This window comes from Orcinus orca, chromosome 14 (genome assembly GCF_937001465.1).
Source record: "Orcinus orca chromosome 14, mOrcOrc1.1, whole genome shotgun sequence".
Classification (NCBI taxonomy): Eukaryota; Metazoa; Chordata; class Mammalia; order Artiodactyla; family Delphinidae; genus Orcinus; species Orcinus orca.
In genome coordinates this window covers 62,719,889-62,741,853 of record NC_064572.1, presented here as the reverse complement: position 1 = coordinate 62,741,853, position 21,965 = coordinate 62,719,889, and the positions used below count along the sequence as shown (strand labels likewise).

Genomic DNA, 21,965 nt, shown 5'->3' with positions numbered 1-21,965 from the left:
CTGAGACTGGGAAATAATAGCACCTAATACATAAGGTTGTTGTAGGATTAAATGAAATAAGCATGTCAAGCACTTAACATAGGGCATATATTAGGTGTTCTGAGTATCAGTGGGCATTTGACTAGGTGAAACCATTTTTCTCAGAATTCATAGTCTTTACTGTCTTGGATAATAATCAGTGATGTTATGCCTCCGTAAAGGGTTGACAATCTGTTCAGAGCAATACTGATTTTGAGTGGTAACTTTGGAGAATTGGAGAAGAGGAAAAGATATAGCCGTGACTACCACCTAGTGGCCATCTAGAGGTATAACAATTTAATCAGCAATGTCTTTAGGAAAAGTTCAGCTCACTGACCATCAGTTCTAACTGCGGCGGACCCTCAGCAGACAGAAGTTTGATTTCCAACCCATTTTCCAGATCCAGAAGAGTTGAGTCTGAGTCCTACAGATACTGAGGATGGGAATCACAGATTTGATTTAGAGAGAAGTCAAGTCATTTCTTGGAATTAATAGAGTGGAATGGGGAAATGTGAAATAATAATGCTTTCTTTTTGCTGATTTCCTCCTGGAAACGTATGATGTTGCTTGTGCCTAATCTGGGACCACTCACCGGCCTTTCTTTCCCCCAAGACTGTGGATGAACTTCAGTCCACACCAAAGCATTCCCTTTCCAGAAAGGGAATAAAATATGTTCCAAGATTTGAAAATAAAATTCTTAAAGGGAATTGCTCACAAGAGGCTGACAAATCCTACTTTAAATTTTTTGATTTAATTTTTTGATTTAAAGTTTAATTAGTGAACTGAAAAGTTACAAGAGTAATACAAAGAGTTCTTACATATATTTCACCCAGATCTCCCAAATACGAATATTTTACCATGCTTGCTTTTCCTTTATCATTCTCTCTCTCTCTGCCCGCCTCTTTCTCTTCACACATATACACACACAACTGTTTGAGGGTAAACTGCAGACATAATGTCCTGTTATTTCTAAATACTTTAATGTGTATTTTGTAAAAACAAGGAAATGATCAAAGTCAGGAAATTATCGATGATCCAGTATTATCATCTAATGAACAGACCTTATTACAGTTTCACCAATTATTCCACTAATAGCCTTTACAGCAAAAGAAAAAAATTATGGTCCAGGATATAATCCTAACTGGATACACATATTGCATGTAGTTTTCATGGTTCTTTAGTATTTTAGGACAATTTCTTTGTTTTTCATGACCTGGCTAAAAAACTGAGTACAATTCAAAATATTGACAAATTATAAAAAGTTTTATAGAATTATAAAAATTTTAAAGAAAAGACAGGAATCCATGAGTTCATACTGATATATATATACATGAATAAATTAATGAGGAAGAAGGAAAAGCTCTTCCTGAAGAGAATGCCAACTAATAAATGCAGAAAGAATGATGGAATGAGAAAATCACAGCTTGACAACCTTAATAGTAATAATTAGGCAAAAGTTGTCAAAGGATGCTAAAACTAGTAAGTGAAAGATTGATGAATAACAGGATATTTGCATAGTTTCCAAGTATTTCCCCACAGAATATGTATTCATTACAAAGAGAAAATAATAATTGTATATTGAAGAAAGCTGGATGATACCACCTTAACAAGGGATCAAAGTTAATATCACCAGTAATAATACGGTTACACAATTTATGCCTCCTAATATCATGCACTGAAAAGGACACAGTCTCCTTCTTTGATATTCCTTGCCAAAAATGTATAATATGAATTTAAACACAAGGAAATATCAAACAAATCTAAATTGAGGGGCAATCTATGAAGTAAATGGCTTATACTCTTCAAATTGTGCCTTTAACCAGAAAACTTATAGCGTCCCTTGACAGCCCTACTTCAGATGTGTGTATTAGGGTGGTCAAGGGAGATCTAGTTCTTCAGGGCAAAGGCCTTGTTCTATTTTGATCTGGGGATGCTCTGAGTCCCTCTCTCAGGAGACAACTGTGCCCATCAGGATGCACCAGGGCCAGAGGTGCCATGCCTACCTCCTACTCCCATGACTGCAGAGTCGCTGACTCCAAGGTCCAGGATACCACATCTCCATTGTACGATATTTGACCAGGGCCTTGGCATACGCTAGAATTTGGAGGCATTTTCCCAAGGGCATTAATAGAGGACAAATAAAAGGAAGCACTACCTGATGCAGAAGGTAGAAATTTCCTGGCTCTGGGGAGTAAGAACTAGGAAGTTAAGCTGGTTCCGGAAGAGAAAAGTGAATATTCAGAATGACGATGTCAAGAGATAATTACTGAGTGGAGTTCAGTCTTTCTGAGGTGAGTTGGGAAGAGAGAAAGAGAGCTTATAACCACAACTCTTCCCTAATGTATTCCCTGGTTTCCCCAATGCAACCGTCAGCCTCCTTAGCCAACTCTAGGGGATAGGTCCCATCCGGGTGGCATCTTTGGCCTCAGGGCAGAGGCTTTCCTGTCCCCTCTGGATAATGGAGAAGGGAACAGTGTTCAAGACACAGCCTCTTGGGTTGGTTTCTAGTGACCTATGGATTGACAAGCTCCAGCGTCTATTACTACACCAAAGTGAGGTCTGAGCTCTTCTTACATACCCCATCAGACACTGGAGTCTCCTTCCAGGCCATCAGCAGCATGGCCGACTTCTGGGATGTGAGTATGAGATCTCCTTTGTCCCTTCCCTCTTCTGCTCAATGGCCTAAAGCCTGAGGCCACAGGCCAGGGTTCAGGGATGTCAGTGGACAGTGGATAAGGCCATATCCAGAGACCAGGTCATTCCAGAATCAGGCCGAGTCAAAGGATCAGGCATGAATTAAAGGGTCAGACTAGACAGAGTTCAGGTAGTGATAGGTTAGAAATCAGGATGATAATCAGAGATTTAAGTCAGTACTTCAACTAGTATTGAGAATCAGAGGTAAGGCAGAATTTCAAACTGTATTTTAAATAAAGAATAAGGCCACATCAGGCTAAGATCTGGCCAAGGTTCATGACTCAGCTGAAGAGTCCAACAGAAGCATACTGGAGACAAGCTGGAGGGGTCAGGGAGTGTGGGAAAAGGTCATTCTAAGGGTAAGGGTCAGGATGAGGCTGGGTCAGGTTCAACCCAGTTCACGGTCTAGTTTGCCCAGGGCCCACTACTGGACAGTTTGTATTGGACCAAATGGTACAACAACCAGAGCCTGGGCCGCGGCTCCCACTCCTTCATCTACTATGAGAACCTGCTGCTGGGGGCTCCGAGGCTGTGGCAGCTGAGGGTGCGCAATGACTCCTGAGTGGTGCACGAGGACTTCCACGAGGACATTCTGAGCTGCCACGACGTCTACTCCCCAGACAAAGAAGAACAACTCCCCTTTGGTCTCCTCAATGGCATAGCGTGAGTGAGTCCCCCCACCAGTGTCTCAGGGCTTGCCCCTCTGAGCCTGACACCATCCCAGGTTTGGGAACCACTTCCATTGAGTCTTAAGGAGCCTTGGGGGTACTTGGGGGAGCTGGGGGGCATCTCTCTGAGACCCATCTGTGACTGTTTGGAGACCTTGGTCTGGGGTCACTGAGGAACAGAGAGGGTGTGTTAGCAGACAGAGCCATAGCCTCTGGACTTGTTTCCACACACAGGTCACAGTCACAGTTGCCCTACTCTGGAGGCAGTCCTGCCAGAGGAAGCACCCTTTCTTGCCCAGAATTCCCTCAGGGGTATGGAGAATGGATGAAACATTGATGCTGCCACACGAGTCATGCTTGGAAGAGTCTGACCCTTGGAACTAATAGCGGAAGGCAGAAAGGGGCCAAGGATGGATGAGGAATTAGGGAAGAAACGGGAGATGTGTGGATAGGACAGGAAGAAGGGGAAGGAAATAAGGGTCCAGGGAGGAAAGTTTGTGGACAGAAGAGAAAATCATAGGGTTAAGTAGACAGGTGCAAAACTACAAGAGCAGAAGTGGTCTTTTCTGGCTTATGTGGGCCGGGTGCTTCCCTTATGGGGACTACTCAGGCTGGAGTCAAAAGTGGGCTTGGGTTTGTCATCCGTAGGCTTGGTGACAACGTGAAAATCAGGAGATTTACATTTGAGTTTCAGTTCTGCCACTAACTAGTTGGATTATCTCAGATATCTGAGTCTTAGTTTCCTCATTTGTAAAATGTAGATAATATTTACCCTCCCCTCCTCAAATAGTTATATTAAACAAGGTAATATATGTGAAATATATTTTATATATATATATATATATATATATATATATGAAACTGTAAAGCCAAGACAATTATAAAGTATTGCCGTTGCCTTGGGAGACCAGCTTCTGGGGCTGGTTCAGACCTCTCTGCTCAGATGGCTTCTTCTGTGACAGATAGACCTACCACTCGCAGTATGAGCTGGGGGGCTCCTCTCACTGGGGCCAGCTCACAAGCTACAGCGGAGGTGGCTACCACCTGGACCTTCCAGGATCTCGACAGGCTAGTGCAGAGGCACTCAGGGACATTCAGGAGGGCCTGTGGCTGGACAGGGGCAGTCGAGTGGTCTTCATTGACTTCTCAGTCTACAATGCCAACATTAATCTTTTCTGTGTTCTGAGGTGGGTCCCCGTTCCCTGCCTTCCCTCCATCCATGGCTCCTGATTCCCTTCTCCTCTGCTGGAGACCCTTCCCTAAACTTGTACCCTATGGTGGGGGTGGGGAGGGGAGGGGATGGGTAGAACTGTTCCAGCCCAGGCCCTACCAGACATCTCCCCCTCCTCCCACAGACTGGTGGTGGAGTTTCCAGCTACAGAAGGTACCATCCCATCCTGGCAAATCTGCACAGTTAAGCTGATCCGCTGTGTCGGCAACTGGGACTTCTTTATCATTGGCTGTGAGATCATCTTCTGCATCTTCATCTTCTACTACGTAGTGGAGGAGAGCCTGGAGCTCCACATCCACCGGCTTCGTTACCTCAGCAGCATCTGGAACATTCTGGACCTGTTGGTCATCTTGGTGAGGGACAGATATCTTAGACTTGGGACATATGGGGTGGTGGAAGGAATCTACCCTGATAGGGGCTCCAAGTTCTTCCTTTTGGAGTCCCAAGTCCTCATTGTGACTTCTGGTCAAATCACTGAGTAACAGCTCCCTAAACCAAAGGCTGATGTTCCCCTGGCTCAGCCCTGGAAAAATCCTGTCTCTATATCCCCTCTCCCTCTGGCTTATGATCCAGGCCCTGCTCTTTTATTTTTGTACTTGATATTAAGTTCCTCTTCTGTCTCTTGCCTTCATGACCTGTCCCCTTGACACCCCCCCGCCTTTTCTCTTCACTCCTATTAAAATTTTCTGCCTCTTCATCTTCGTCACCTTCCTATTAACAGGACACATTAATTTCTGACCAAGGCTGGGAAGTGGTGGGGGAAATAAAATTGCTTGGCTCCATTTCTCCATGGTCCTTTACAACCTACATATTTATCACTGGCCCTAAAGCCTTCTCTTGGGCTTTAAGACATTCCCCAATCATCCTATCCTGTTCCTTTTGAACCTGAGATAGTCAACAACTCAGCAGGGAAGGATGTGGTTTTTCTCCCCACCTGCCTTACGCACCGTAGCTCACCCCTGGGACCTCACTGTTGAACTTCCCTTGAGATCCTCTTGACTCTCTGACACCCCCCGGGTCCTGTTGTAACAGCTCTCCATCGTGGATGTGGGCTTCCACATATTCTGAACCCTCGAGGTGAATCGGCTGATGGGGAAGCTTCTGCAGCAGCCAAACACGTATGCTGACTTTGAGTTCCTCGCCTTCTGGCAGACACAATACAACATGAACGCTGTCAACCTCTTCTTTGCCTGGATCAAGGTACCCTGGGATTCCTCACCCCCAGCAACACCTCAGGGCACGCGTTCTCCCTTCCTCAGGACTTGTCTCATTTTCCTTGTCTGGTGTGGCAACTCCTGTGGCCCCCTTAGGCCCCTGGGATGGACCGTTCCAGGCTTTTCTGTTTTCTTCCCTAATTGCTTGGTTCAACATGGCCCTTCCAGATATTCAAGTACATCAGCTTCAGTAAGACCATGACCCAGCTCTCCTCCACGCTGGCCCGCTGTGCCAAGGACATCCTGGGCTTCGCCGTCATGTTCTTCATCGTGTTTTTTGCCTACGCCCAGCTGGGCTACCTGCTTTTTGGGACCCAAGTGGAAAGCTTCAACACTTTCATCAAGTGCATGTGTGTGTTCTGCCCCTTCACTCCTCCCTGGCCCCTCACCCTCCAGCTCTGTGGATGTGTGTATCCTTGGGGCAGCTGGGTATGTGGACGTGGGCGTGTCTGTGCTTAAGCATCTGTGTGAGTTCCTGGAAGCCCTGGTGTGTGTGCTCAGTGTCTCTGCACCCTGTTCTGTCTCCATCAGATTGGGCGGAGGTGCAGGGACGGGTCTGAGTTCACTGAAGAGCGGTAGGGAGGAAATTGGGATGGGGTCAGCGTTGTGGTCGGGCTCTGGGTGAGTCCCAGACCCCGGTCTCTAAGTTTCACTCAGTTCCGGATCATCCTTGGGGATTTTGACTACAATGCTATCAACAATGCCAGCCGCATCCTGGGACCAGCCTACTTTTTCACCTATGTCTTCTTCGTCTTCTTTGTGCTCCTCGTGAGGGTCCCTCTGAGGGGTGGGGATTTGGGAACCTGAGGGGTGGAGACGTGGATGGCCTGCAGGGTGGGGGTTTGACCCCCCTCCATGTTCTGCACTAATGATTATGATGGGTTTCTCAAATCAAGGGTGGAGAGGTGGGGGAGGGAAGAGCTTCCGGATCTTCTGAGAGCTGGCTAATGTGTGGTCAGCACAGTTAGGCAGTTTGCACAGTATAAGGAAATCTGCAGGCTCCCTCACTAAAATCAAACCCCTATCCTCCAAGGATGGAAGGAGAAGGAAAAGTGCCTCATGAGGAGAAGAGACTGCCCCTAGAAGCTTCTCCGCCTATTCTCTAAGACTCCCCTTCCTCTGGGGATCTCTGGCTTTTTCTACTACCACTGTTGTATTTGCTCTCTCTCCCTGCCAACCATGAAAGATCTGGGTTTGATTTTTATCAGGAAAGCCAGTGTGTTTCTTTATTTGATCAGTGGATGGGGATACAGACATGGATTGGGGATGGATGGTAAAGAGAGCACAATTTTACTCTCACTGTGGAAAGTTTCTGGCTTCAGTGACTGGTGGACTCTTACATGGAGGGGGTCTGTGGCATATGTTGGGGTATCTTTGTGGTCGTTACTGCAGCAGTTGAGTGAGGACACCCGGTTGATGAGGGAGCATGACCCATCTGTAACAGAATTGTGCTGAAAGGCTGGGCTCTGGGGACCCAGAGATGTGGGGATTAGTGGGCTGCAGAGCTGGCTGAAAGCACTGGCCCTTTTAGAACATGTGTCTGGGACATTAATAGGGTCAATGGGCTCGATGCTGTTAATGGGTCTGGGAGTAAGGACCCCAGTCCCTGTTTTATCCTCCAGAATATGTTTCTGGCCATCATCAATGACACATACTCAGAGGTCAAAGAGGAGTTGGCTGGACAGAAGGATGAGCTACAGCTTTCGGACCTCCTGAAACAGGTGACTACTTGGTCTCCTTGAGCCACACATGTGCATCAGGGCCCAGGTCCGAGGCTCTGTGTCCTGGTCTGTGCCTGACTGGTTAGGGGCCTGTGCCCATGTGTGCCTTCAGCTTATCCCTGGGATCCTGTCACCCTGTGGGTGGGCGTGGGAGTAAGAGATGAAGAGGAGGCTGTGGGAACTGGTGCCTGTTTCCTTTCCCCTTCCAGGGCTACAACAAGGCCCTCCTGAGGCTGCATCTGAGGAAGGAGCAGGTTTCAGACGTGCAGAAGGTTCTGCAGGGTGGGGAGCAGAAGATCCAGTTTGAGGATTTCACCAACACCTTGAAGGAGTGAGCACCCAGAGATCCAACCTTCCCTGACATTGGTCTGTAAGTCCTTGACCCTCAAGCATACATCCTTTGCCTATAAGCCTCTGACCTTGGACAGTGGGCCTTTGACCTTGGCTTACAGGCCTTTGACCTTGGTTTATAGGTCTCTGATCCTGACCTTCAGAACTGTGCCCTTGGTTTAAAGGACTCTGACAATGTTCTATGATATTCTGGACCTTGTTGAACAACTCTTAGGACTAGTGTAATAATGATACCCTAATCATCATATACGTCCCTCATTCCCAACTAAGATCAGCATAAAACTCTGATCTTACTTCTATGCTCCCCCACAAACACAGGTCTATTTCCTTAGCCATCCTCTCCCTGCTTCCCAGTCAAACATATTAACAAGCATTGAACAAATATACTGTGAGCACCAGCTGTGAGCCAGGCACACAGTTGAATGAGACAAAGTCTTTGTCCTCCAGGAGTTCATAGAGTCTGTAAGCAAATAAACAGAATCACTGAACAAGTTCCACAATAGAAGTAACTAGAAGAGAGGGAGCATGGGGTAATAAAAGCATATACAAAGGCAAAGAGGTATGAAATTGAGCAACATACACAGGAGTAATAAGTAGCTGAGCATTGCAAGGTATCAGATGAAAGGTCGGGCAGAGCAGATGAGGCCAGAGAAATGGGCTAAGTACACACTGGGAAAAGCCTTGAACACCACTACTCTATTCAAAGAATAGGGTGCCCAGGAGGGATTTTAAGCAGGGAAGGGGTATATTTAGTCTTGTACTTTAGAAAGGTTAATTACTCTAATTGCATTATGAAGGATGGATTTCAGGGGAAGGGAAGACCATAGGGCAGGGGGTGTGGGGGAGAGGGAAGGTTATCTGGAGGCAAAGAGATTTCGCAGTAATTCCTTTAGGAGATCATGAGGGCCTGAACCTAGTCAGCAGGAGTCAGGGAAGGAAGAAATAGATTCAAGTGATTTCTTGGGGGATCAAATCGCTACATCTTGGATATCCTGGCTTTCTCGTGTGGCCCCCTTCTTCCCTAGAGAGCAAGGCTCTTGCCAGAGTCTAGCAAAAAAGAGTGGGGAGTCCATAACGGAAAGCTCCCAGCCATGGCAGGTCAGAAGTCATTTTACCACCATGTTCTCCTCAGGCTGGGGCACATAGAGCATGAGATCACTGAGCTCACGGCTGCCTTCACCAGGTTTGACTAAGATGGGAATCACATCCTGGATGAGAAAGAGCAGGAAGAAATGCGGCAGGACCTGGAGGAGGAAAGGGTGAGCCTGGCTGGTGGACAGGCTACGAGGAAACTGCTCACCCTACCCTCCCTGCCAGCACACCTGGAACACAAGCCCAAACTGGAAGTCCTCTGACAGATGGGCAGGAAAGAGCTCTCTAGAATAGTGGTTCTCAAACTGCTGCATATTAGAACTCCCCGGAGAGCTTTAAAAAAATCCTCATGCTCAGGCCACACACCCTAGACCAGAATCTCTGGGGGAGTTGGGAGGCCCAGCCATCAGTCCTTTTTACAACCCCCCAGGTGACTGCAGTGCATAGCCAAGGTTGATCACCATTGCTCTAAAACGTCGTCTTAGGGAGAAAAGGACCAATTGTCTGAGAATCCCTGACAATTCCTTCTGAGCAGCTGCCTCCTCCTTGGGGTTCTCCAACTCTGATCCTTAGCTGCCCCTGCTATGCCTGCTTCATCCCTATCCAGTATAGACCAAAAAGCCAAGGGTAAAAGGAACAGTGCCAGGACACTGTCCCTGCTCTCCCAAACGGAGTTGGCTTCTAGTGAGCGCCTCATTCATCAATGCTTCAGGGAGCTTGTGTTTTGTTCCTTGTGGAGGTGATTCTCTCCCAGAGGTTAGGCCAGCTTTGTGTTCAGCATGACCATTCTGATTCTGTTGTCTCCAGAGTCTGAGAGGGAAGGGGAATAGCAAGCACTGGAGCCCGAAGCCCGGTCCTGCGAGCCCGGTAGAGCAGGTGATGGAGCAGGACCTGACGGCTTCCCAGTCATCTTCTCTCTGCTCTCTGACCTCCTGATCAGGTGGCCCTCACCGCTGAGACTGAGAACCTGCACCGGTCCAGTGTGAGTAGCCCACCAGGCGAGTCGAGTCCAGAGGCTGCCAAAGCAGGTGGCTGGGTTTCAGGAGAAGAATTCTACATGTACGTGCAGCCCGGGGGCCCGGGGCTGACTGTGTTTATGTCATCCTACCTTGAGCTTCTTTCCACAGCCTTCCAATTCCCTGTACTACCCCAGGGAAAACCCCTCTCCCCCTTTAATTCTCCTGACAAGGCTGGGCCTTACCTTCCTTGCTCCCATCCAGACACACACTCTTCTGTACCCCCTATCCCTGGAATCACCCAGCCCTCCACACACGTTTCTGCTCCCTTGGTCTCTCTCAAATCTTGCACAGGCTCACAAGGAGAGTTGTGCAGCTGGAGACTGTCCTGGAAGGAGTCATGACCCAGATTGATGCCATGGGCTCAAAGCTGCCGACGCTGGAGAAGAAAGGGCAGCTGGCTCCCTTTCCAGGCATGGTGAGTGATCTCTCACCTGGATCCTCTCGGCTCCCACAGTTGAACTCTACCAGCTTTTCCACTCAGTGGGTAGAGGCAAAACATTTTTTTTTAAAATACATTTATTTATTTATTTGTTTTTGGCTGCGTTGGGTCTTCATTGCTGTGTGCTGGCTTTCTCTAGTTGCGGCGAGCGGGGGCTACTATTTGTTCCGGTGCACGGGTTTCTCATTGCAGTGGCTTCTCTTGTTGCGGAGCACGGGCTCTAGGCGCACAGGCTTCAGTAGTTGTGACACGTGGGCTCAGTAGTTGTGGCTTGCAGGCTCTAGAGCACAGGCTCAGTAGTTGTGGTGCACGGGCTTAGTTGCTTCAAGGCATGTGAGATCTTCCCGGACCAGGGCTCGAACCTGTGTCCCCTGCATTGGCAGGCAGATTCTTAACCACTGTGCCACCAGGGAAGCCCGAGGCAAAACATTTTTGAAAGACCAATGTTTCAGGCTCCTGGGGCAACATGTTCCCAGTAGTCAGTGAATCGTGGAGGTGGGGGTTGGAGGGAAGACCTGAAGTTGGTTGCTCTGGCCTTGAGGGCAGCCTTAGCCTCTAGGAGAGTGTCTGGGGTTGGAGAAACAGATCCAGGTAAAAGGAAAAGTGGGACACAAACTCCTCCTCCAAATGACCTGTCACTTTTTCTTCCAACAGCGGGAACAAGGCATTTGGGAGCACCTGCAGGCAGCCCCAGCTGTGACTCCAGCCCCCTGGGGACTCCAGGGCGGGCAGGAGAGTGGTGGGGGAGGGGTCCTAAAGCATCAGACAGCAGGCTCCTCTGTCACCACCTCCCCATAAGCCCCCTCAGCACACGCCCTCCACTTCTAGGGCAGCGGGTTCCACCACTGCTGCTGCTGAGTCCCGCCCTGTGCCTGGCCTTCTGAGCCAACGTTTCTGTGTGTAACTCTGTGAAATACCTCCCGCTGGGCCTCTCACTCCCTGTGCTCTGAACTCTGCTGTGATGATTTTTTTTAAAGTCAATAAAAAATAATAAAGGAAAGGAGGGTAATAACTTTCCTAAGCATCTCGATAGCCATGATTTGTGAAAAAAGTAGAAGCTGAGAGAACAGCAATATCTAGATGTCTTCCTACTTGCCAGTGAACCTTTTCCTCTGTGCATCTAGAGATCTACTGCCAGTACCCATGGGGTTCATGTCTTCCCTATAGGGTTTCCCTGTGAAAGAGAAGGGGAAGCCAGAGAGGACACTTTCTCTTGTGGGGAGAGTACAATGTTGCAGAGGAGTTGGAGTGGTGACCTCCCCTAGCCTTCCCCAGCAAAGTCCAGGAAGATGGGCTTCCCTGGTGGCGCAGTGGTTGAGAGTCTGCCTGCCGATGCAGGGGACACGGGTTCGTGCCCCGGTCCGGGAAGATCCCACATGCCGCGGAGCGGCTAGGCCCGTGAGCCATGGCCGCTGAGCCTGCGCATCCGGAGCCTGTGCTCCGCAACAGGAGAGGCCACAGCAGTGAGAGGCCCGCGTACCGCAAAAAAAAAAAAAAAAAAGTCCAGGAAGACTCAGTGGAAGAGCCTACCTCCAGACATGTCACTGAACACTGAGGGGGTTGTAAACCAGGACAGAGATGGAGCCTGAGGAGAAGCTGGCAAAGAAATGACCTCAGGATTCCGAGATATTTGGATAAAATGTGGGGGACTCTGACTCTCTTCCATAGGACAATGTGGGTTTGCCTGGTGATTATCAATAAAAATCCTTAGGAAAACCAGGACTTTGCACTTGCTTCGGGGACTGCAGGGGAAAGAAGAGGGTCCCGAACTGTGAACCATCCTTGTACCTGGGCTGGAGAAAGCTCATCCCTGCTGGGAGGTGTAGAGTTGAGGCAGTGACAATGTGAAGAAGCTGGCTGCCCCAGGAGTTCTGAAAGAAAAATTTCTGACTCATAGGAATAGTTTGAAATAGTGGACACTACCATTGGAGGGAGTGGAGACAGTGACCTAGGGAGGCCTGGTCCTTAGAGTGAAGAGATTATGGTGTGTGTGTTTGTGTGTGCATGTGTGCGCTGTTGGGTGTGGGCAGTGAGAGTGCAGATGGAGGATAAGTAGGAATAAGACAAAAAACTCCTACACCAAGATTCTGGATGTATAGGCCTGCATCCTGAGACCTGATATCTATCCCCTCTCTCTGCCCCTATGACCTTTATCCCTCCCTCATTCTGCACCTTCCATTGCTCTCCAGTTTCTTTTTTCATCCATTCCCTTCACCCACCTGCATTCTCCCATCCCATCAAATACAATCTATACACCCAGAAGTCTTGTGAAACAGCTGAATGCAATTAAGATAACCAGAGTGTATCCTCAGTCCTAAAAAATTATGATCTAAGCTTTCTTCAAGAAAGGCTGTTTCGGGACTTCCCTGGTGGAGCAGTGGTTAAGAATCCGCCTGCCAGTGCAGGGGACACGGGTTCGAGCCCTGGTCTGGAAGATCCCACATGCTACGGAGTAACTAAGCCCGTGCGCCACAACTACCGAGTCTGTGCTCTAGAGCCTGCGAGCCACAACTACTGAAGCCCACAAGCCTAGAGCTCATGCTCCGCAAGAAGAGAAGCCACAGCAATGAGAAGCCCATGCACCATAATGATGAGTAGCCCCCACTCGCTGCAACTAGAAAAGGCCCATGCGCAGCAACAAGGACCCAACACAGCCAAAAGTAAATAAACAAAGAAACGCTGTATCAACCCAAGAGGTGTAGGTGCCAGACTGAAGTTTGGGAAAAAAGGTCCAATGAGCCGATATTAACCTAGGACATAGGAAGGGAGAGTATTTCGGCTCAGGGATAATGCCTGAAGGTTTCCCAGAGCCTAGATGAGACTATCTTCAAAAGCAAGGATTCCTTGAGCAGTCTTTCAGTGACTAATAGCAGCCGGGGTGAGGATTCTCTGGGGTGGGGCTAACTAGTCTCCGGTTATTTTAGTCAGCAGGCCGCACTGGGCTCGACCCATCCCAGAGAGGTCTTACTAGGCTAGTGATTCCGCCAGGGAGTGGCCGCAGAATTGAGCGCATCCTTTGTTCCAGACATCGGACTCTTGGCATCTGATCGACTCACGAAGCTTATTTTAGCTTCAAATTCGGCTTGGTGCCTACGCTTGGCTATCACTCATTCCTTGCGGTATGGCTTAGCCCAGAAGCGCAGACTCACAGGGCAATGAACTCCGGGCGGGGAGGGCGGGGCACGCCCGGCGCGCATGCGCAGGCATCCCAGACCCAGAAGCAGCACGGGGCCGGGCATGGCGGCGGCGGCCGAGGGTGTCCCAGAGACCCACCGCGAGGAGCCCGTTCGGGGTATGCGGAGTGGATGGGGACGAAGTGTCCAGTGGGAGGCCTGGGGCTCTGGGTTACGGGCCCGAGGTGCCTGGCGGGAGCGGGCAGGTCGGAGGGGCGCGCCTGTGTGTACGCGTGTTTGTCCCGTCAGGGCGACTGAGAAGGTTTGGCCGCGGGGTAGAGTGTGAGCTGAGGCCGGTGCAAGGGAGCAGAGTTGGCGTGCCAGGTGGGGCAGGGACGAAGTGAGGGACTCGAAATTACGGCACATGGAGAATGGAGCCGATTTGATGCAATGAGGACAGGTGGAGGGATGTAGGGAGAGGCGTCTGTGGCTAGATTAGGACCAGGGCAGGGCGGGACCCTTACTCATTCTCTTTTGATCCAGATGATGCCGCCGTGGAGACCGCTGAGGAAGCAAAGGAGCCCGCTGAGGCTGACATCACTGAACTCTGCCGGGACATGTTCTCCAAGATGGCAACTTACCTGACTGGGGAACTGACGGGTGAGGCGGGGTCCGGGTTGATTCCGCAAGTTCCAGGCACCACTCGCTGGAGCTGGGGTTTGGCCCTGGTAGGCCTGTGAGGTGCTTTAGCAGCGTCAGTCTGCGGCTCCCTCCCTAACCCCACACACCTCGAAACTTTGGGGAGGTCAGGAATGAGTAGGAAAGAAGTCCATCCGTTCCCTGGAGAAATTCACGAATTACTTCCAGCAACACAGGATAAACAACGAGGTCCTACTGCATAGCACAGAGAACTATATTCAATAGCCTATGATAAACCATAATGGAAAGGAATGTAAAGAAAAAAGAATGTATATATACGTATAGCTGAATCACTTTGCTGTACAGCAGTGATTAACACAACATTGTAAATCAACTGTACTTGAATAAAAAAAATTCGGTACAGAAACACATAAGAATACTTAATAGAGCCCTGCAGGCCTCCGTAGTGTAGACTGAGGCTGAGAAAACAAAAAAGAATTCATCAAGAAGTGCTCCTTTGGGGGAGGTGCATTTTGAACAGGGCTGTAAAGCGATTGATTGGCCAAAAAGTGGGAAACGACTGGTGAGTGAGGTGGTATAAGCAAGCAGTTTGTTGGCTGAGCAGGTGTATTTACGAGGTTACAGGGAAATGGGGAGTGACCTGCATATTTAAGGATCTATTAGGTTCGTCTCTCCCACCCTTTGGGACATGATTAATTTTTTGGTCCAGTGTGTATTTCCAGGTGAACACATGACCCATGTGTGGAGGAGGATCTAAAAAATGAAGTCTGGTCCAGTGTGGCTTTTCATAAAGGCTGTTATGTTGTTTCACTTCCCCAGGAAGTTGCTGTGAGCTAAATGTATGAACCAGAATGTATGGGAAAATGCTTGGTGCAGAACAGGAGGGGTTGAGTCTCCAACAGCCTCTTTATTTATTTGTTTATTTCTGAGCAAAAGAAACCAAGCAACAAAATCTAGATTTTTTTTTTTTTTGGCTTTTCTTTAAAAATTCCAAAGAATTGGCAGTAGTAGTCCCCCATTCTTGCAAGGCTCTAATTGGCTAGAGTTGGGCATTGTCTCCTTTAAATGGACCAGCGCTGTGCAGTTTGTCCCCAACTACTCCCTGTTTTCTCCCTTTAACTGAGACCTGGTGTCAGTTGCCATTTATTACTGTTCTTATTGTTGTTTTTTTAGTAGTGGTACAGAAATGGTTTTCTGTACCAATGTCTATCAAAATTGGTAAAGTAAATGATAGACTAAGACTAAGAGGATCATAGGTTCCAAGAAGTGGGAGAGTGTATTTCTTTGTAGAAGTGAGTAATCTTGCATTTAAAATGCAAACACCTGGCTTGCTTCACTCATTTACATAATATTGTTGGCTCCTGGGTATTTGAGTGTGTGACCCTTGTTTGAGAGAGACTCATTTGATAGCAGTGAGAGTATGGATATGGAGGAGACACAGAAGAGCAATATTTCAGATGAAAAGTAACCGTCTGTGACAGAGTGATGGTAAAAGGAATGGGGAGGGGAGCATGGATGCAAGAACATTATAGAAGTGGAATTTATAGGACTTGTTGAAGTGGGTGTTAAGGGATGGGAGCAGCTTAAGATGTGTCTGCAGTTTTAAGCCTGGGTGGTGTCATCAGCCAAAATAGGCAGGTTGGAAAGAGGAACCATGTTTAGTGTGAAAATAATATTTTCAGTTTTGACTTGGCTGATTTTAGTTATTACTGGGACACTCAAGTGACTGTTATCAAGACATCCAGGTGACTTCAACATGTGAATCCAGAGCTCAGACAGTGGTCAGAGCAGGAGAAACAGATTTGGAAGTCACCTGCATAGCAGAGTGAGTTGAGGCTGTGCAGAATGAGACTGCCAGGGAAGACCATAGAGGTAGGTAAGAGGACCTGGACTAAAATCTCAGGAAATGCCTGTACTGGGCAATTAATTTGTTTTTATTAACAGTACTTAAAGTCCCTAGGTTTCCAAATGATTTATTACAAAATGAATTTTAAGTGGATTGTAATTTCCCTATGATTGTCATTCTTACCTATACAGATACTTTTTTGAGTTTGAAAGGAAGCTAGCATAACCCTGGGAATGCCCATGGAAATGTGCCACCCATGTAAACATCAGCCATGTGTCACAGCTGAGGGAAAGTTGAGAACTGATAGTTAAGGGGGTTAGATGAGAAGAGATCTGGTATAGAAACTCAAAAAGAGCAGTTAGAAAATGCTATAGCAGCCGAGGGAAATGAGTGTTTCATGAAGAGAGAGAGATCAGTAGTGTCAGATGTTATGGAGAGGCCCAGGAGTATAATAACTGAGAAAAGGCCATGGATTTGGTGGTTCAGAGAGCACTGATGACCTTGGAGCTTGTCATTTTTCTGGGTGGTGGGGACAGAGACCAGACTGGAAGGGTTTACATGAGTGAATGGTGAGGAGTAGGAAGCAGTGAGTGTAAGCTACTCTTTCAGAAGGGTTAGCAGTGAAGCTCCTTTGCTTTACTGAGCAAATGATGTAGGTGTACAATAGAGGGAGTGCTTTTGGGCTGGAGGAAACCGGAATATATTTCTAGATAGAGAGGAAGGTGCCAGGATGGAGAGAGAGTTTGGAAGGGCAAGGGAAAGGAGATACTGAAGAGAGGCCCTGAAGAGGTAGAAGGGTTGGGATCGGCGCACAGGAGGAGGAGCTGTCGTGGCGAGAACAGGAACGCTTCTGCCTCTTGAGAAGACACTGGGGTACAGAGAAGTTTGGAAGTGAGGCAGAAAGATTGAGGCAGTTTATGTAAGTGGGCTTGGCTTTTGGGAAAGTTGGAGTAAAGGCCATTTGCTTTGAGTAGGGATGGGGAAGGGAATTGAGGATGTGAGAAGCAGGCAAATGGTTTGGAAGCCAGTGTATAAAATGGAGTACAGAATCACAAGTAATAAATGAGTTGCTAAGAAGTGTTGAGGTCCTAGTTGACTTTATATATATTTTGATATATATACGTATTTATGCTGCAGTCTGCCAAATTATATGTTTTCATGTTGTAGAAGTACCAAGACTGTTTCACCTCCCTTTTCTTGGTACATGAGTTTATCATTTTCCTTTCTAACTAAGATCCTGAAGCTTCTGGATTTTATTTGGTTTAAATAGTTTGCTGATTGTTGCCTGAATTTCTGCTTAGACATTTAGAGTACATAGGCTGAGTATAAATGTCATAGATCAAAAGTGGCCTGCTTCTTTGACAATCCCTAGGTCCTGCCTTGAACTACCATTTGGTAGTTAATTCCACATTCTAGTTATCTAAAAAGATCTTAAAGGCATCACATCTTCTGTTTTGTTTTTTTTTTCTTCTGTTTGTTTTAAAGCCACCAGTGAAGACTATAAGCTTCTGGAAAATATGAATAAACTAACCAGCCTGAAGTATCTTGAAATGAAAGATATTGCTATAAACATTAGTAGAAACTTAAAGGACTTAAACCAGAAGTGTAAGTAATAATTTTTTACAATTAAACGTGTTTGTAGTTAATGTTCTTTTGTGCTTGGGGCAGTGGAGAAGGGAAGGGAACATGGCCCCTGTCCTCAGGGAGCTCATTTTCTAAAAGTGAATTAGAAAATTAAGGTGAATTTCTTCCATTGTGAGGATTAGCATGCTTTGGTGGTATGGTTATTTCTGCTTCTGCATCTTGATTTGATCTGTTTATTCCTGGAAAAACAGTGAATTAATTTAACAGTGAAACCTATAAAGGACTACTTTATAAACAGAAAACCAGAACATCTATAATTGGAAAATGCTGCTTTAGACTGGTAGAATATATTTCCCCATTGACTTATACTTGTGTTCCCTGTCTTTAGGGCTCTCCTTCTTGGTCTGGGAGTACCCAAGAAACCGAATCAGTAACGGAAAGATTGCTTGAGGAGCAAGGAATTTAAGAGAGGAAAACCAGTAGATGAGAGAGACTTAACTTTGTTTAGGTCACCGTCATACCTGATCAGCTAGCTACTGTCTTCTAAGGCGTCTGCCTGCTAGTGATCAGAATCATGTCACTCCACCCACTCTGTCTTAGGCAGAGCTGGAGAGACACTAGCATGCTTACTTTCCACTTTTTTCTGCACTCCTTGTTGATGTTGTATAAACCTGTGGTCTGTCTTTGTTTTTAAAGATGCTGGACTACAGCCTTATCTGGATCAGATCAATGTAATTGAGGAGCAGGTAGCAGCTCTTGAGCAGGCAGCCTACAAGTTGGATGCGTATTCAAAAAAACTGGGTAACCATTTTTATTTCTGTTTTGATTTGATGAGTACCCTCCTGCCAGTATGACCTTGTATAATAAGATGGTTAACATTTATGATGTGCCTACCGTGATCTATTTTAATCTTCACAAAACCTCTTGAAAGTAACTTTTTATTAGTGACAATAATAAAATAACATTTCCTGAGTACTTAATGATATATCAGGCACTGTTCTTAATATTTTGCGTCTGTTATGTTTTTTATCCTTCAGTCTCTGAGGTAAGTACATGATTTTTATCCCCATTCTATTGAAGAGGAAACTGTGGTTGAAGGGGTTATAACTTGCTTAAGGACACAAAGCTAGTATATAGAAGAGCTGTATTTCAAACTAGGTCTGATTGATTACAAAGCTCAAGCTCTTTATTGTGGTTCAGCAGGCTGAAGCATCTTTAATAACGTAGATACATGTCTTAAGAAACAGAGTAGTCAATCAAGGCTTTCTTGAAGGGTTACTTTTCCTTTAAGGAGGAAACTGGCACTAGTACTGATGCCTTGTTAATTGACTCTGGCTCTTATATCCATGATTAAAAATAATGCAGTTGTTTTTAGCCTAGATATAATTTACAGATTATTTTATTTTTATCATTGACAGTAGTTGACTACTTCAAAAGATTGGTTTGTAGCAGACTGAGACATGCGTGGTAGTTAGCAGTTTCATTGTCCACAATTAGATTTACTAAATGGTGACTGTGAACTTTAGAAGGCCTTGTGCCAGATGCTTTCAAGGTTTTAAAGAAAAAGGGAATCCATAACATTGAGGTTTATTTGATGGTCTTTTAAATTTCTGTATCTTTCAAAATTGTTTTCCTAGAGTGAGGGGTAGGGATAAGAAAATAAAAGGTGAAACATACTTCTTGAAAGTCCCAGTCTGGCTCTCAGAGGGTGCCTGGGACAGAGCCTGGAGAGGCCATTTCCTGTGCTTTGTAGGGCTTCTGGTGGCTCAAGTGCCAGTAGGTCTGCTTAACCCTGGTGGAGCATCTGACCAGGTACTGTTGATAGGGTTAGAGCTTAGGGAACTCATGTTAGGTGCTCAGTTCTGTGTGTGTATATTTGACTCCTTAAGTTGTGCACATTGATTATATTTGGACAGATATCCAAATATCTGTCCTTAGCTAATATGAGAGTTGCCATATAGGTATGCCTATAATTTGGATACAGTTTGGACAGCTAAGAGGACTGAAGTTAATAGATTTTTTTAATGTAATAGACGTTTTTGAATTTACCTAGAAATGCTAACTGAAAAGTATCTTTGTAAGAGCCGATTTTAAAAGGTATAACTTCTTCTCCCTCTCCCCCCTACAGAAGCCAAATACAAGAAGCTGGAGAAGCGATGAAAAACTTATTCCTGTGGGACAAAGTCTTTTTTAATGTGGGAAGAATGTTTTATAAGACCTGAATCTTGAGGCTGATGAATTGTCAAAACTCCTCAAAAGGCAGCTATGCTGGTTGTCCCAGAAACTTCACAACATTGGAGTAAACTGAAGGACTGTGGCTACTCCTGGAAGAACTTCTTCTGAGTCAGAATCCCTCAAAAACTCACGCTTATAACTCCTTACCTTTTACTTGAATGCTTCATCATCCATTCAGGACAGAGACTCTCTCAAATTTGCATAAACCTGGACTTGCCAGTAGAATCAAATGAGCAGGCCTGTTTTCCCTGGTAGCAGTTGATTACTACATTATTTTCTCAAATGGTTGGTTTTTGAGTTACTGCGTAACTGGTTGTTTTTTTCTATTAAGGATGTAATGTATTGCTAACAAGATTCTAAATTTAAAAAGGAAAACAAAACAGTCTTGTTCTTGACAGTTTGTCACCTTGTGAATGTCAGTAATTTACATTTCCATAACATTGCAAATAACAGAAAATCTTAAAACAATTTCAGGCCAAGTCTTCTAGACTGAAGAGAAACAGTGAAAGGAGTGTTGTTGCAATAGTTTGGTGTATGTGATGGGCCCCTCCTGTCTGTTCTGTGTATGAGTCAGATGGCTGGGGATGGATATCATCTTGGCATGTGCTCCCTTTTGGAAATATAAGGACAGGATGTGTACGTGTGTGTACGTGTTAGGTGGGGAGGTAGGGCTGCCACTCGGGCTGCTACTCATTAAATAAAGCATTTTTATAAAATATCTTCCTACTGTGTCTGCAGGGTCAGTGGGGGCTCGCAGGGACCTGTTTTCCTTTCAGACTAAAGACATCAGTGGATGGAGGATACTGACTGACCAGTCTAGTTTGGAAGACAGTCAACCAAATCCAGAGTTGGGTGTTAGTGGTTAGGAAGGTGCCTGAGGTCCCCAATTCCATCTCCAAAAGAGTTCTTAGTTCTGTTTTTGTCATTTCCCACCATTTAAGTTCTAGTCCACCATCATTTATCCCCTTCTTCTCTGGACTATTGCTGTGGTCTTACCTTACATATCCCTCCAACCTGCAGTCCAGGCTGCTGGCAGACCAATCTTTCTAAAATGTAAACTGGCCACATTTCTCCTGCTTAGATTTCTTTCATGACTTCTCCTGGCCTCTTTGAAAAAGCCAGACTTTTTAAACTTAGAAACCAAACTTTTAATAAGTATTTCGTATTTTGTGTTTCTGAGGGTGAACTAGTCTAATGTAATTCTCTTTGGCTCTTTATTAAACTTTCTATAACTTTTTCATACAAGATTTGAAGCATTTAGCCAGATACACATCCTGACACAAACTAGCATTTTGAAATTGATATACATAAAGTGGACAACATCCCCAATTATATTTATGATATAGGGTTCTCCCAAGATAGAGCTGAAATTACCAGTTTTAATCTTTCATTCTATTAATGTAGTATATTACATTTATTGATTTGTGTGTGTTGAATCATCTTTGCATCCCAGGGATAAATCCCAATTGATCATGGCATATGTCTTTTAATGTGCTGTTGAGTTTGGTTTGCTAGTATCTTGAGAATTTTTACATCTATATTCATCAGGGATATTGGCCGGTAGTTTTCTTTTCAGTATCCTTATCTGGCTTTGGTATCAGGGTAATGCTCACCTCATAAGATGAGTTTGGGAGTGTTCCCTCTTCAATTTTTTTGGAAGAGTTTGAGAAAGATCAGCATTAATTCTTTTTCTTGGGGGGGGCATTAATTCTTTACGTGTTTGTTAGAATTCACCAGTGAAACCATTTGATCCTGGGCTTTTCTTTGTTGGGAGGTTTTGATTACTGATTCAAAATCGTTACATATTATTGACTTGTTCAGATTTTTTCTTCATGACTCAATCTTGGTAGGTTATATGTCTCTAGGAATGTATCCATTTCTTCTAGGTTGTCCAGTTTGTTGGCAGATAATTGCTTCCATAGTCTTTGTCTTTCTGTAGTCTTCTCTTTCATTCATAACTTTATTTATTTGAGTCCTAATTTCTTTTTGTCTTGGTTAGTCCAGCTAAAGTTTTGTCAGTTTTGTTTATCTTTTCCAAACCAACTCTTAGTTTCATTATTCTCCATTTCTCTATTGCATT

General features: G+C 45.8%; 2 protein-coding genes across 2 annotated transcripts in view; both read left to right on the top strand.

Moving 5' to 3' along the window:
• The window catches only part of PKD2L1 (polycystin 2 like 1, transient receptor potential cation channel), a 167,992-nt gene extending 154,526 nt beyond the window's left edge, over window positions 1-13,466 (top strand). Inside the window, 13 exon segments of the mRNA XM_049697126.1 lie at window positions 2,527-2,654; window positions 3,122-3,375; window positions 4,343-4,567; window positions 4,736-4,964; window positions 5,644-5,811; window positions 5,994-6,175; window positions 6,473-6,593; window positions 7,448-7,546; window positions 7,756-7,877; window positions 9,030-9,156; window positions 9,930-10,048; window positions 10,300-10,423; window positions 11,102-13,466. Of these exon segments, the coding sequence (XP_049553083.1) occupies window positions 2,527-2,654; window positions 3,122-3,375; window positions 4,343-4,567; window positions 4,736-4,964; window positions 5,644-5,811; window positions 5,994-6,175; window positions 6,473-6,593; window positions 7,448-7,546; window positions 7,756-7,877; window positions 9,030-9,156; window positions 9,930-10,048; window positions 10,300-10,423; window positions 11,102-11,245 (2,042 nt within the window). The 3' untranslated portion in view covers window positions 11,246-13,466.
• Window positions 13,467-13,610: 144 nt separating this feature from the next.
• Window positions 13,611-20,605, top strand: BLOC1S2 (biogenesis of lysosomal organelles complex 1 subunit 2). Its single transcript, XM_004268455.4, has 5 exons — window positions 13,611-13,739; window positions 14,104-14,220; window positions 17,552-17,671; window positions 18,347-18,451; window positions 19,779-20,605. Exons 1-5 carry the CDS (start codon window positions 13,643-13,645, stop codon window positions 19,808-19,810), a joined length of 471 nt encoding a protein of 156 aa, XP_004268503.2. The 5' UTR covers window positions 13,611-13,642; the 3' UTR covers window positions 19,811-20,605.
• The last annotated feature ends 1,360 nt before the right edge of the window (window positions 20,606-21,965 follow it).

Excerpts from the sequence above, each read along its gene's own strand:
- BLOC1S2 (XM_004268455.4), top strand. The coding sequence starts at position 13,643 with ATGCGCAGGCATCCCAGACCCAGAAGCAGCACGGGGCCGGGCATGGCG. Across the intron at positions 17,672-18,346 it reads AAAGGACTTAAACCAGAAGT|ATGCTGGACTACAGCCTTAT; the intron begins GTAAGTAATAAT and ends TTGTTTTTAAAG. Across the intron at positions 18,452-19,778 it reads TGCGTATTCAAAAAAACTGG|AAGCCAAATACAAGAAGCTG; the intron begins GTAACCATTTTT and ends TCCCCCCTACAG.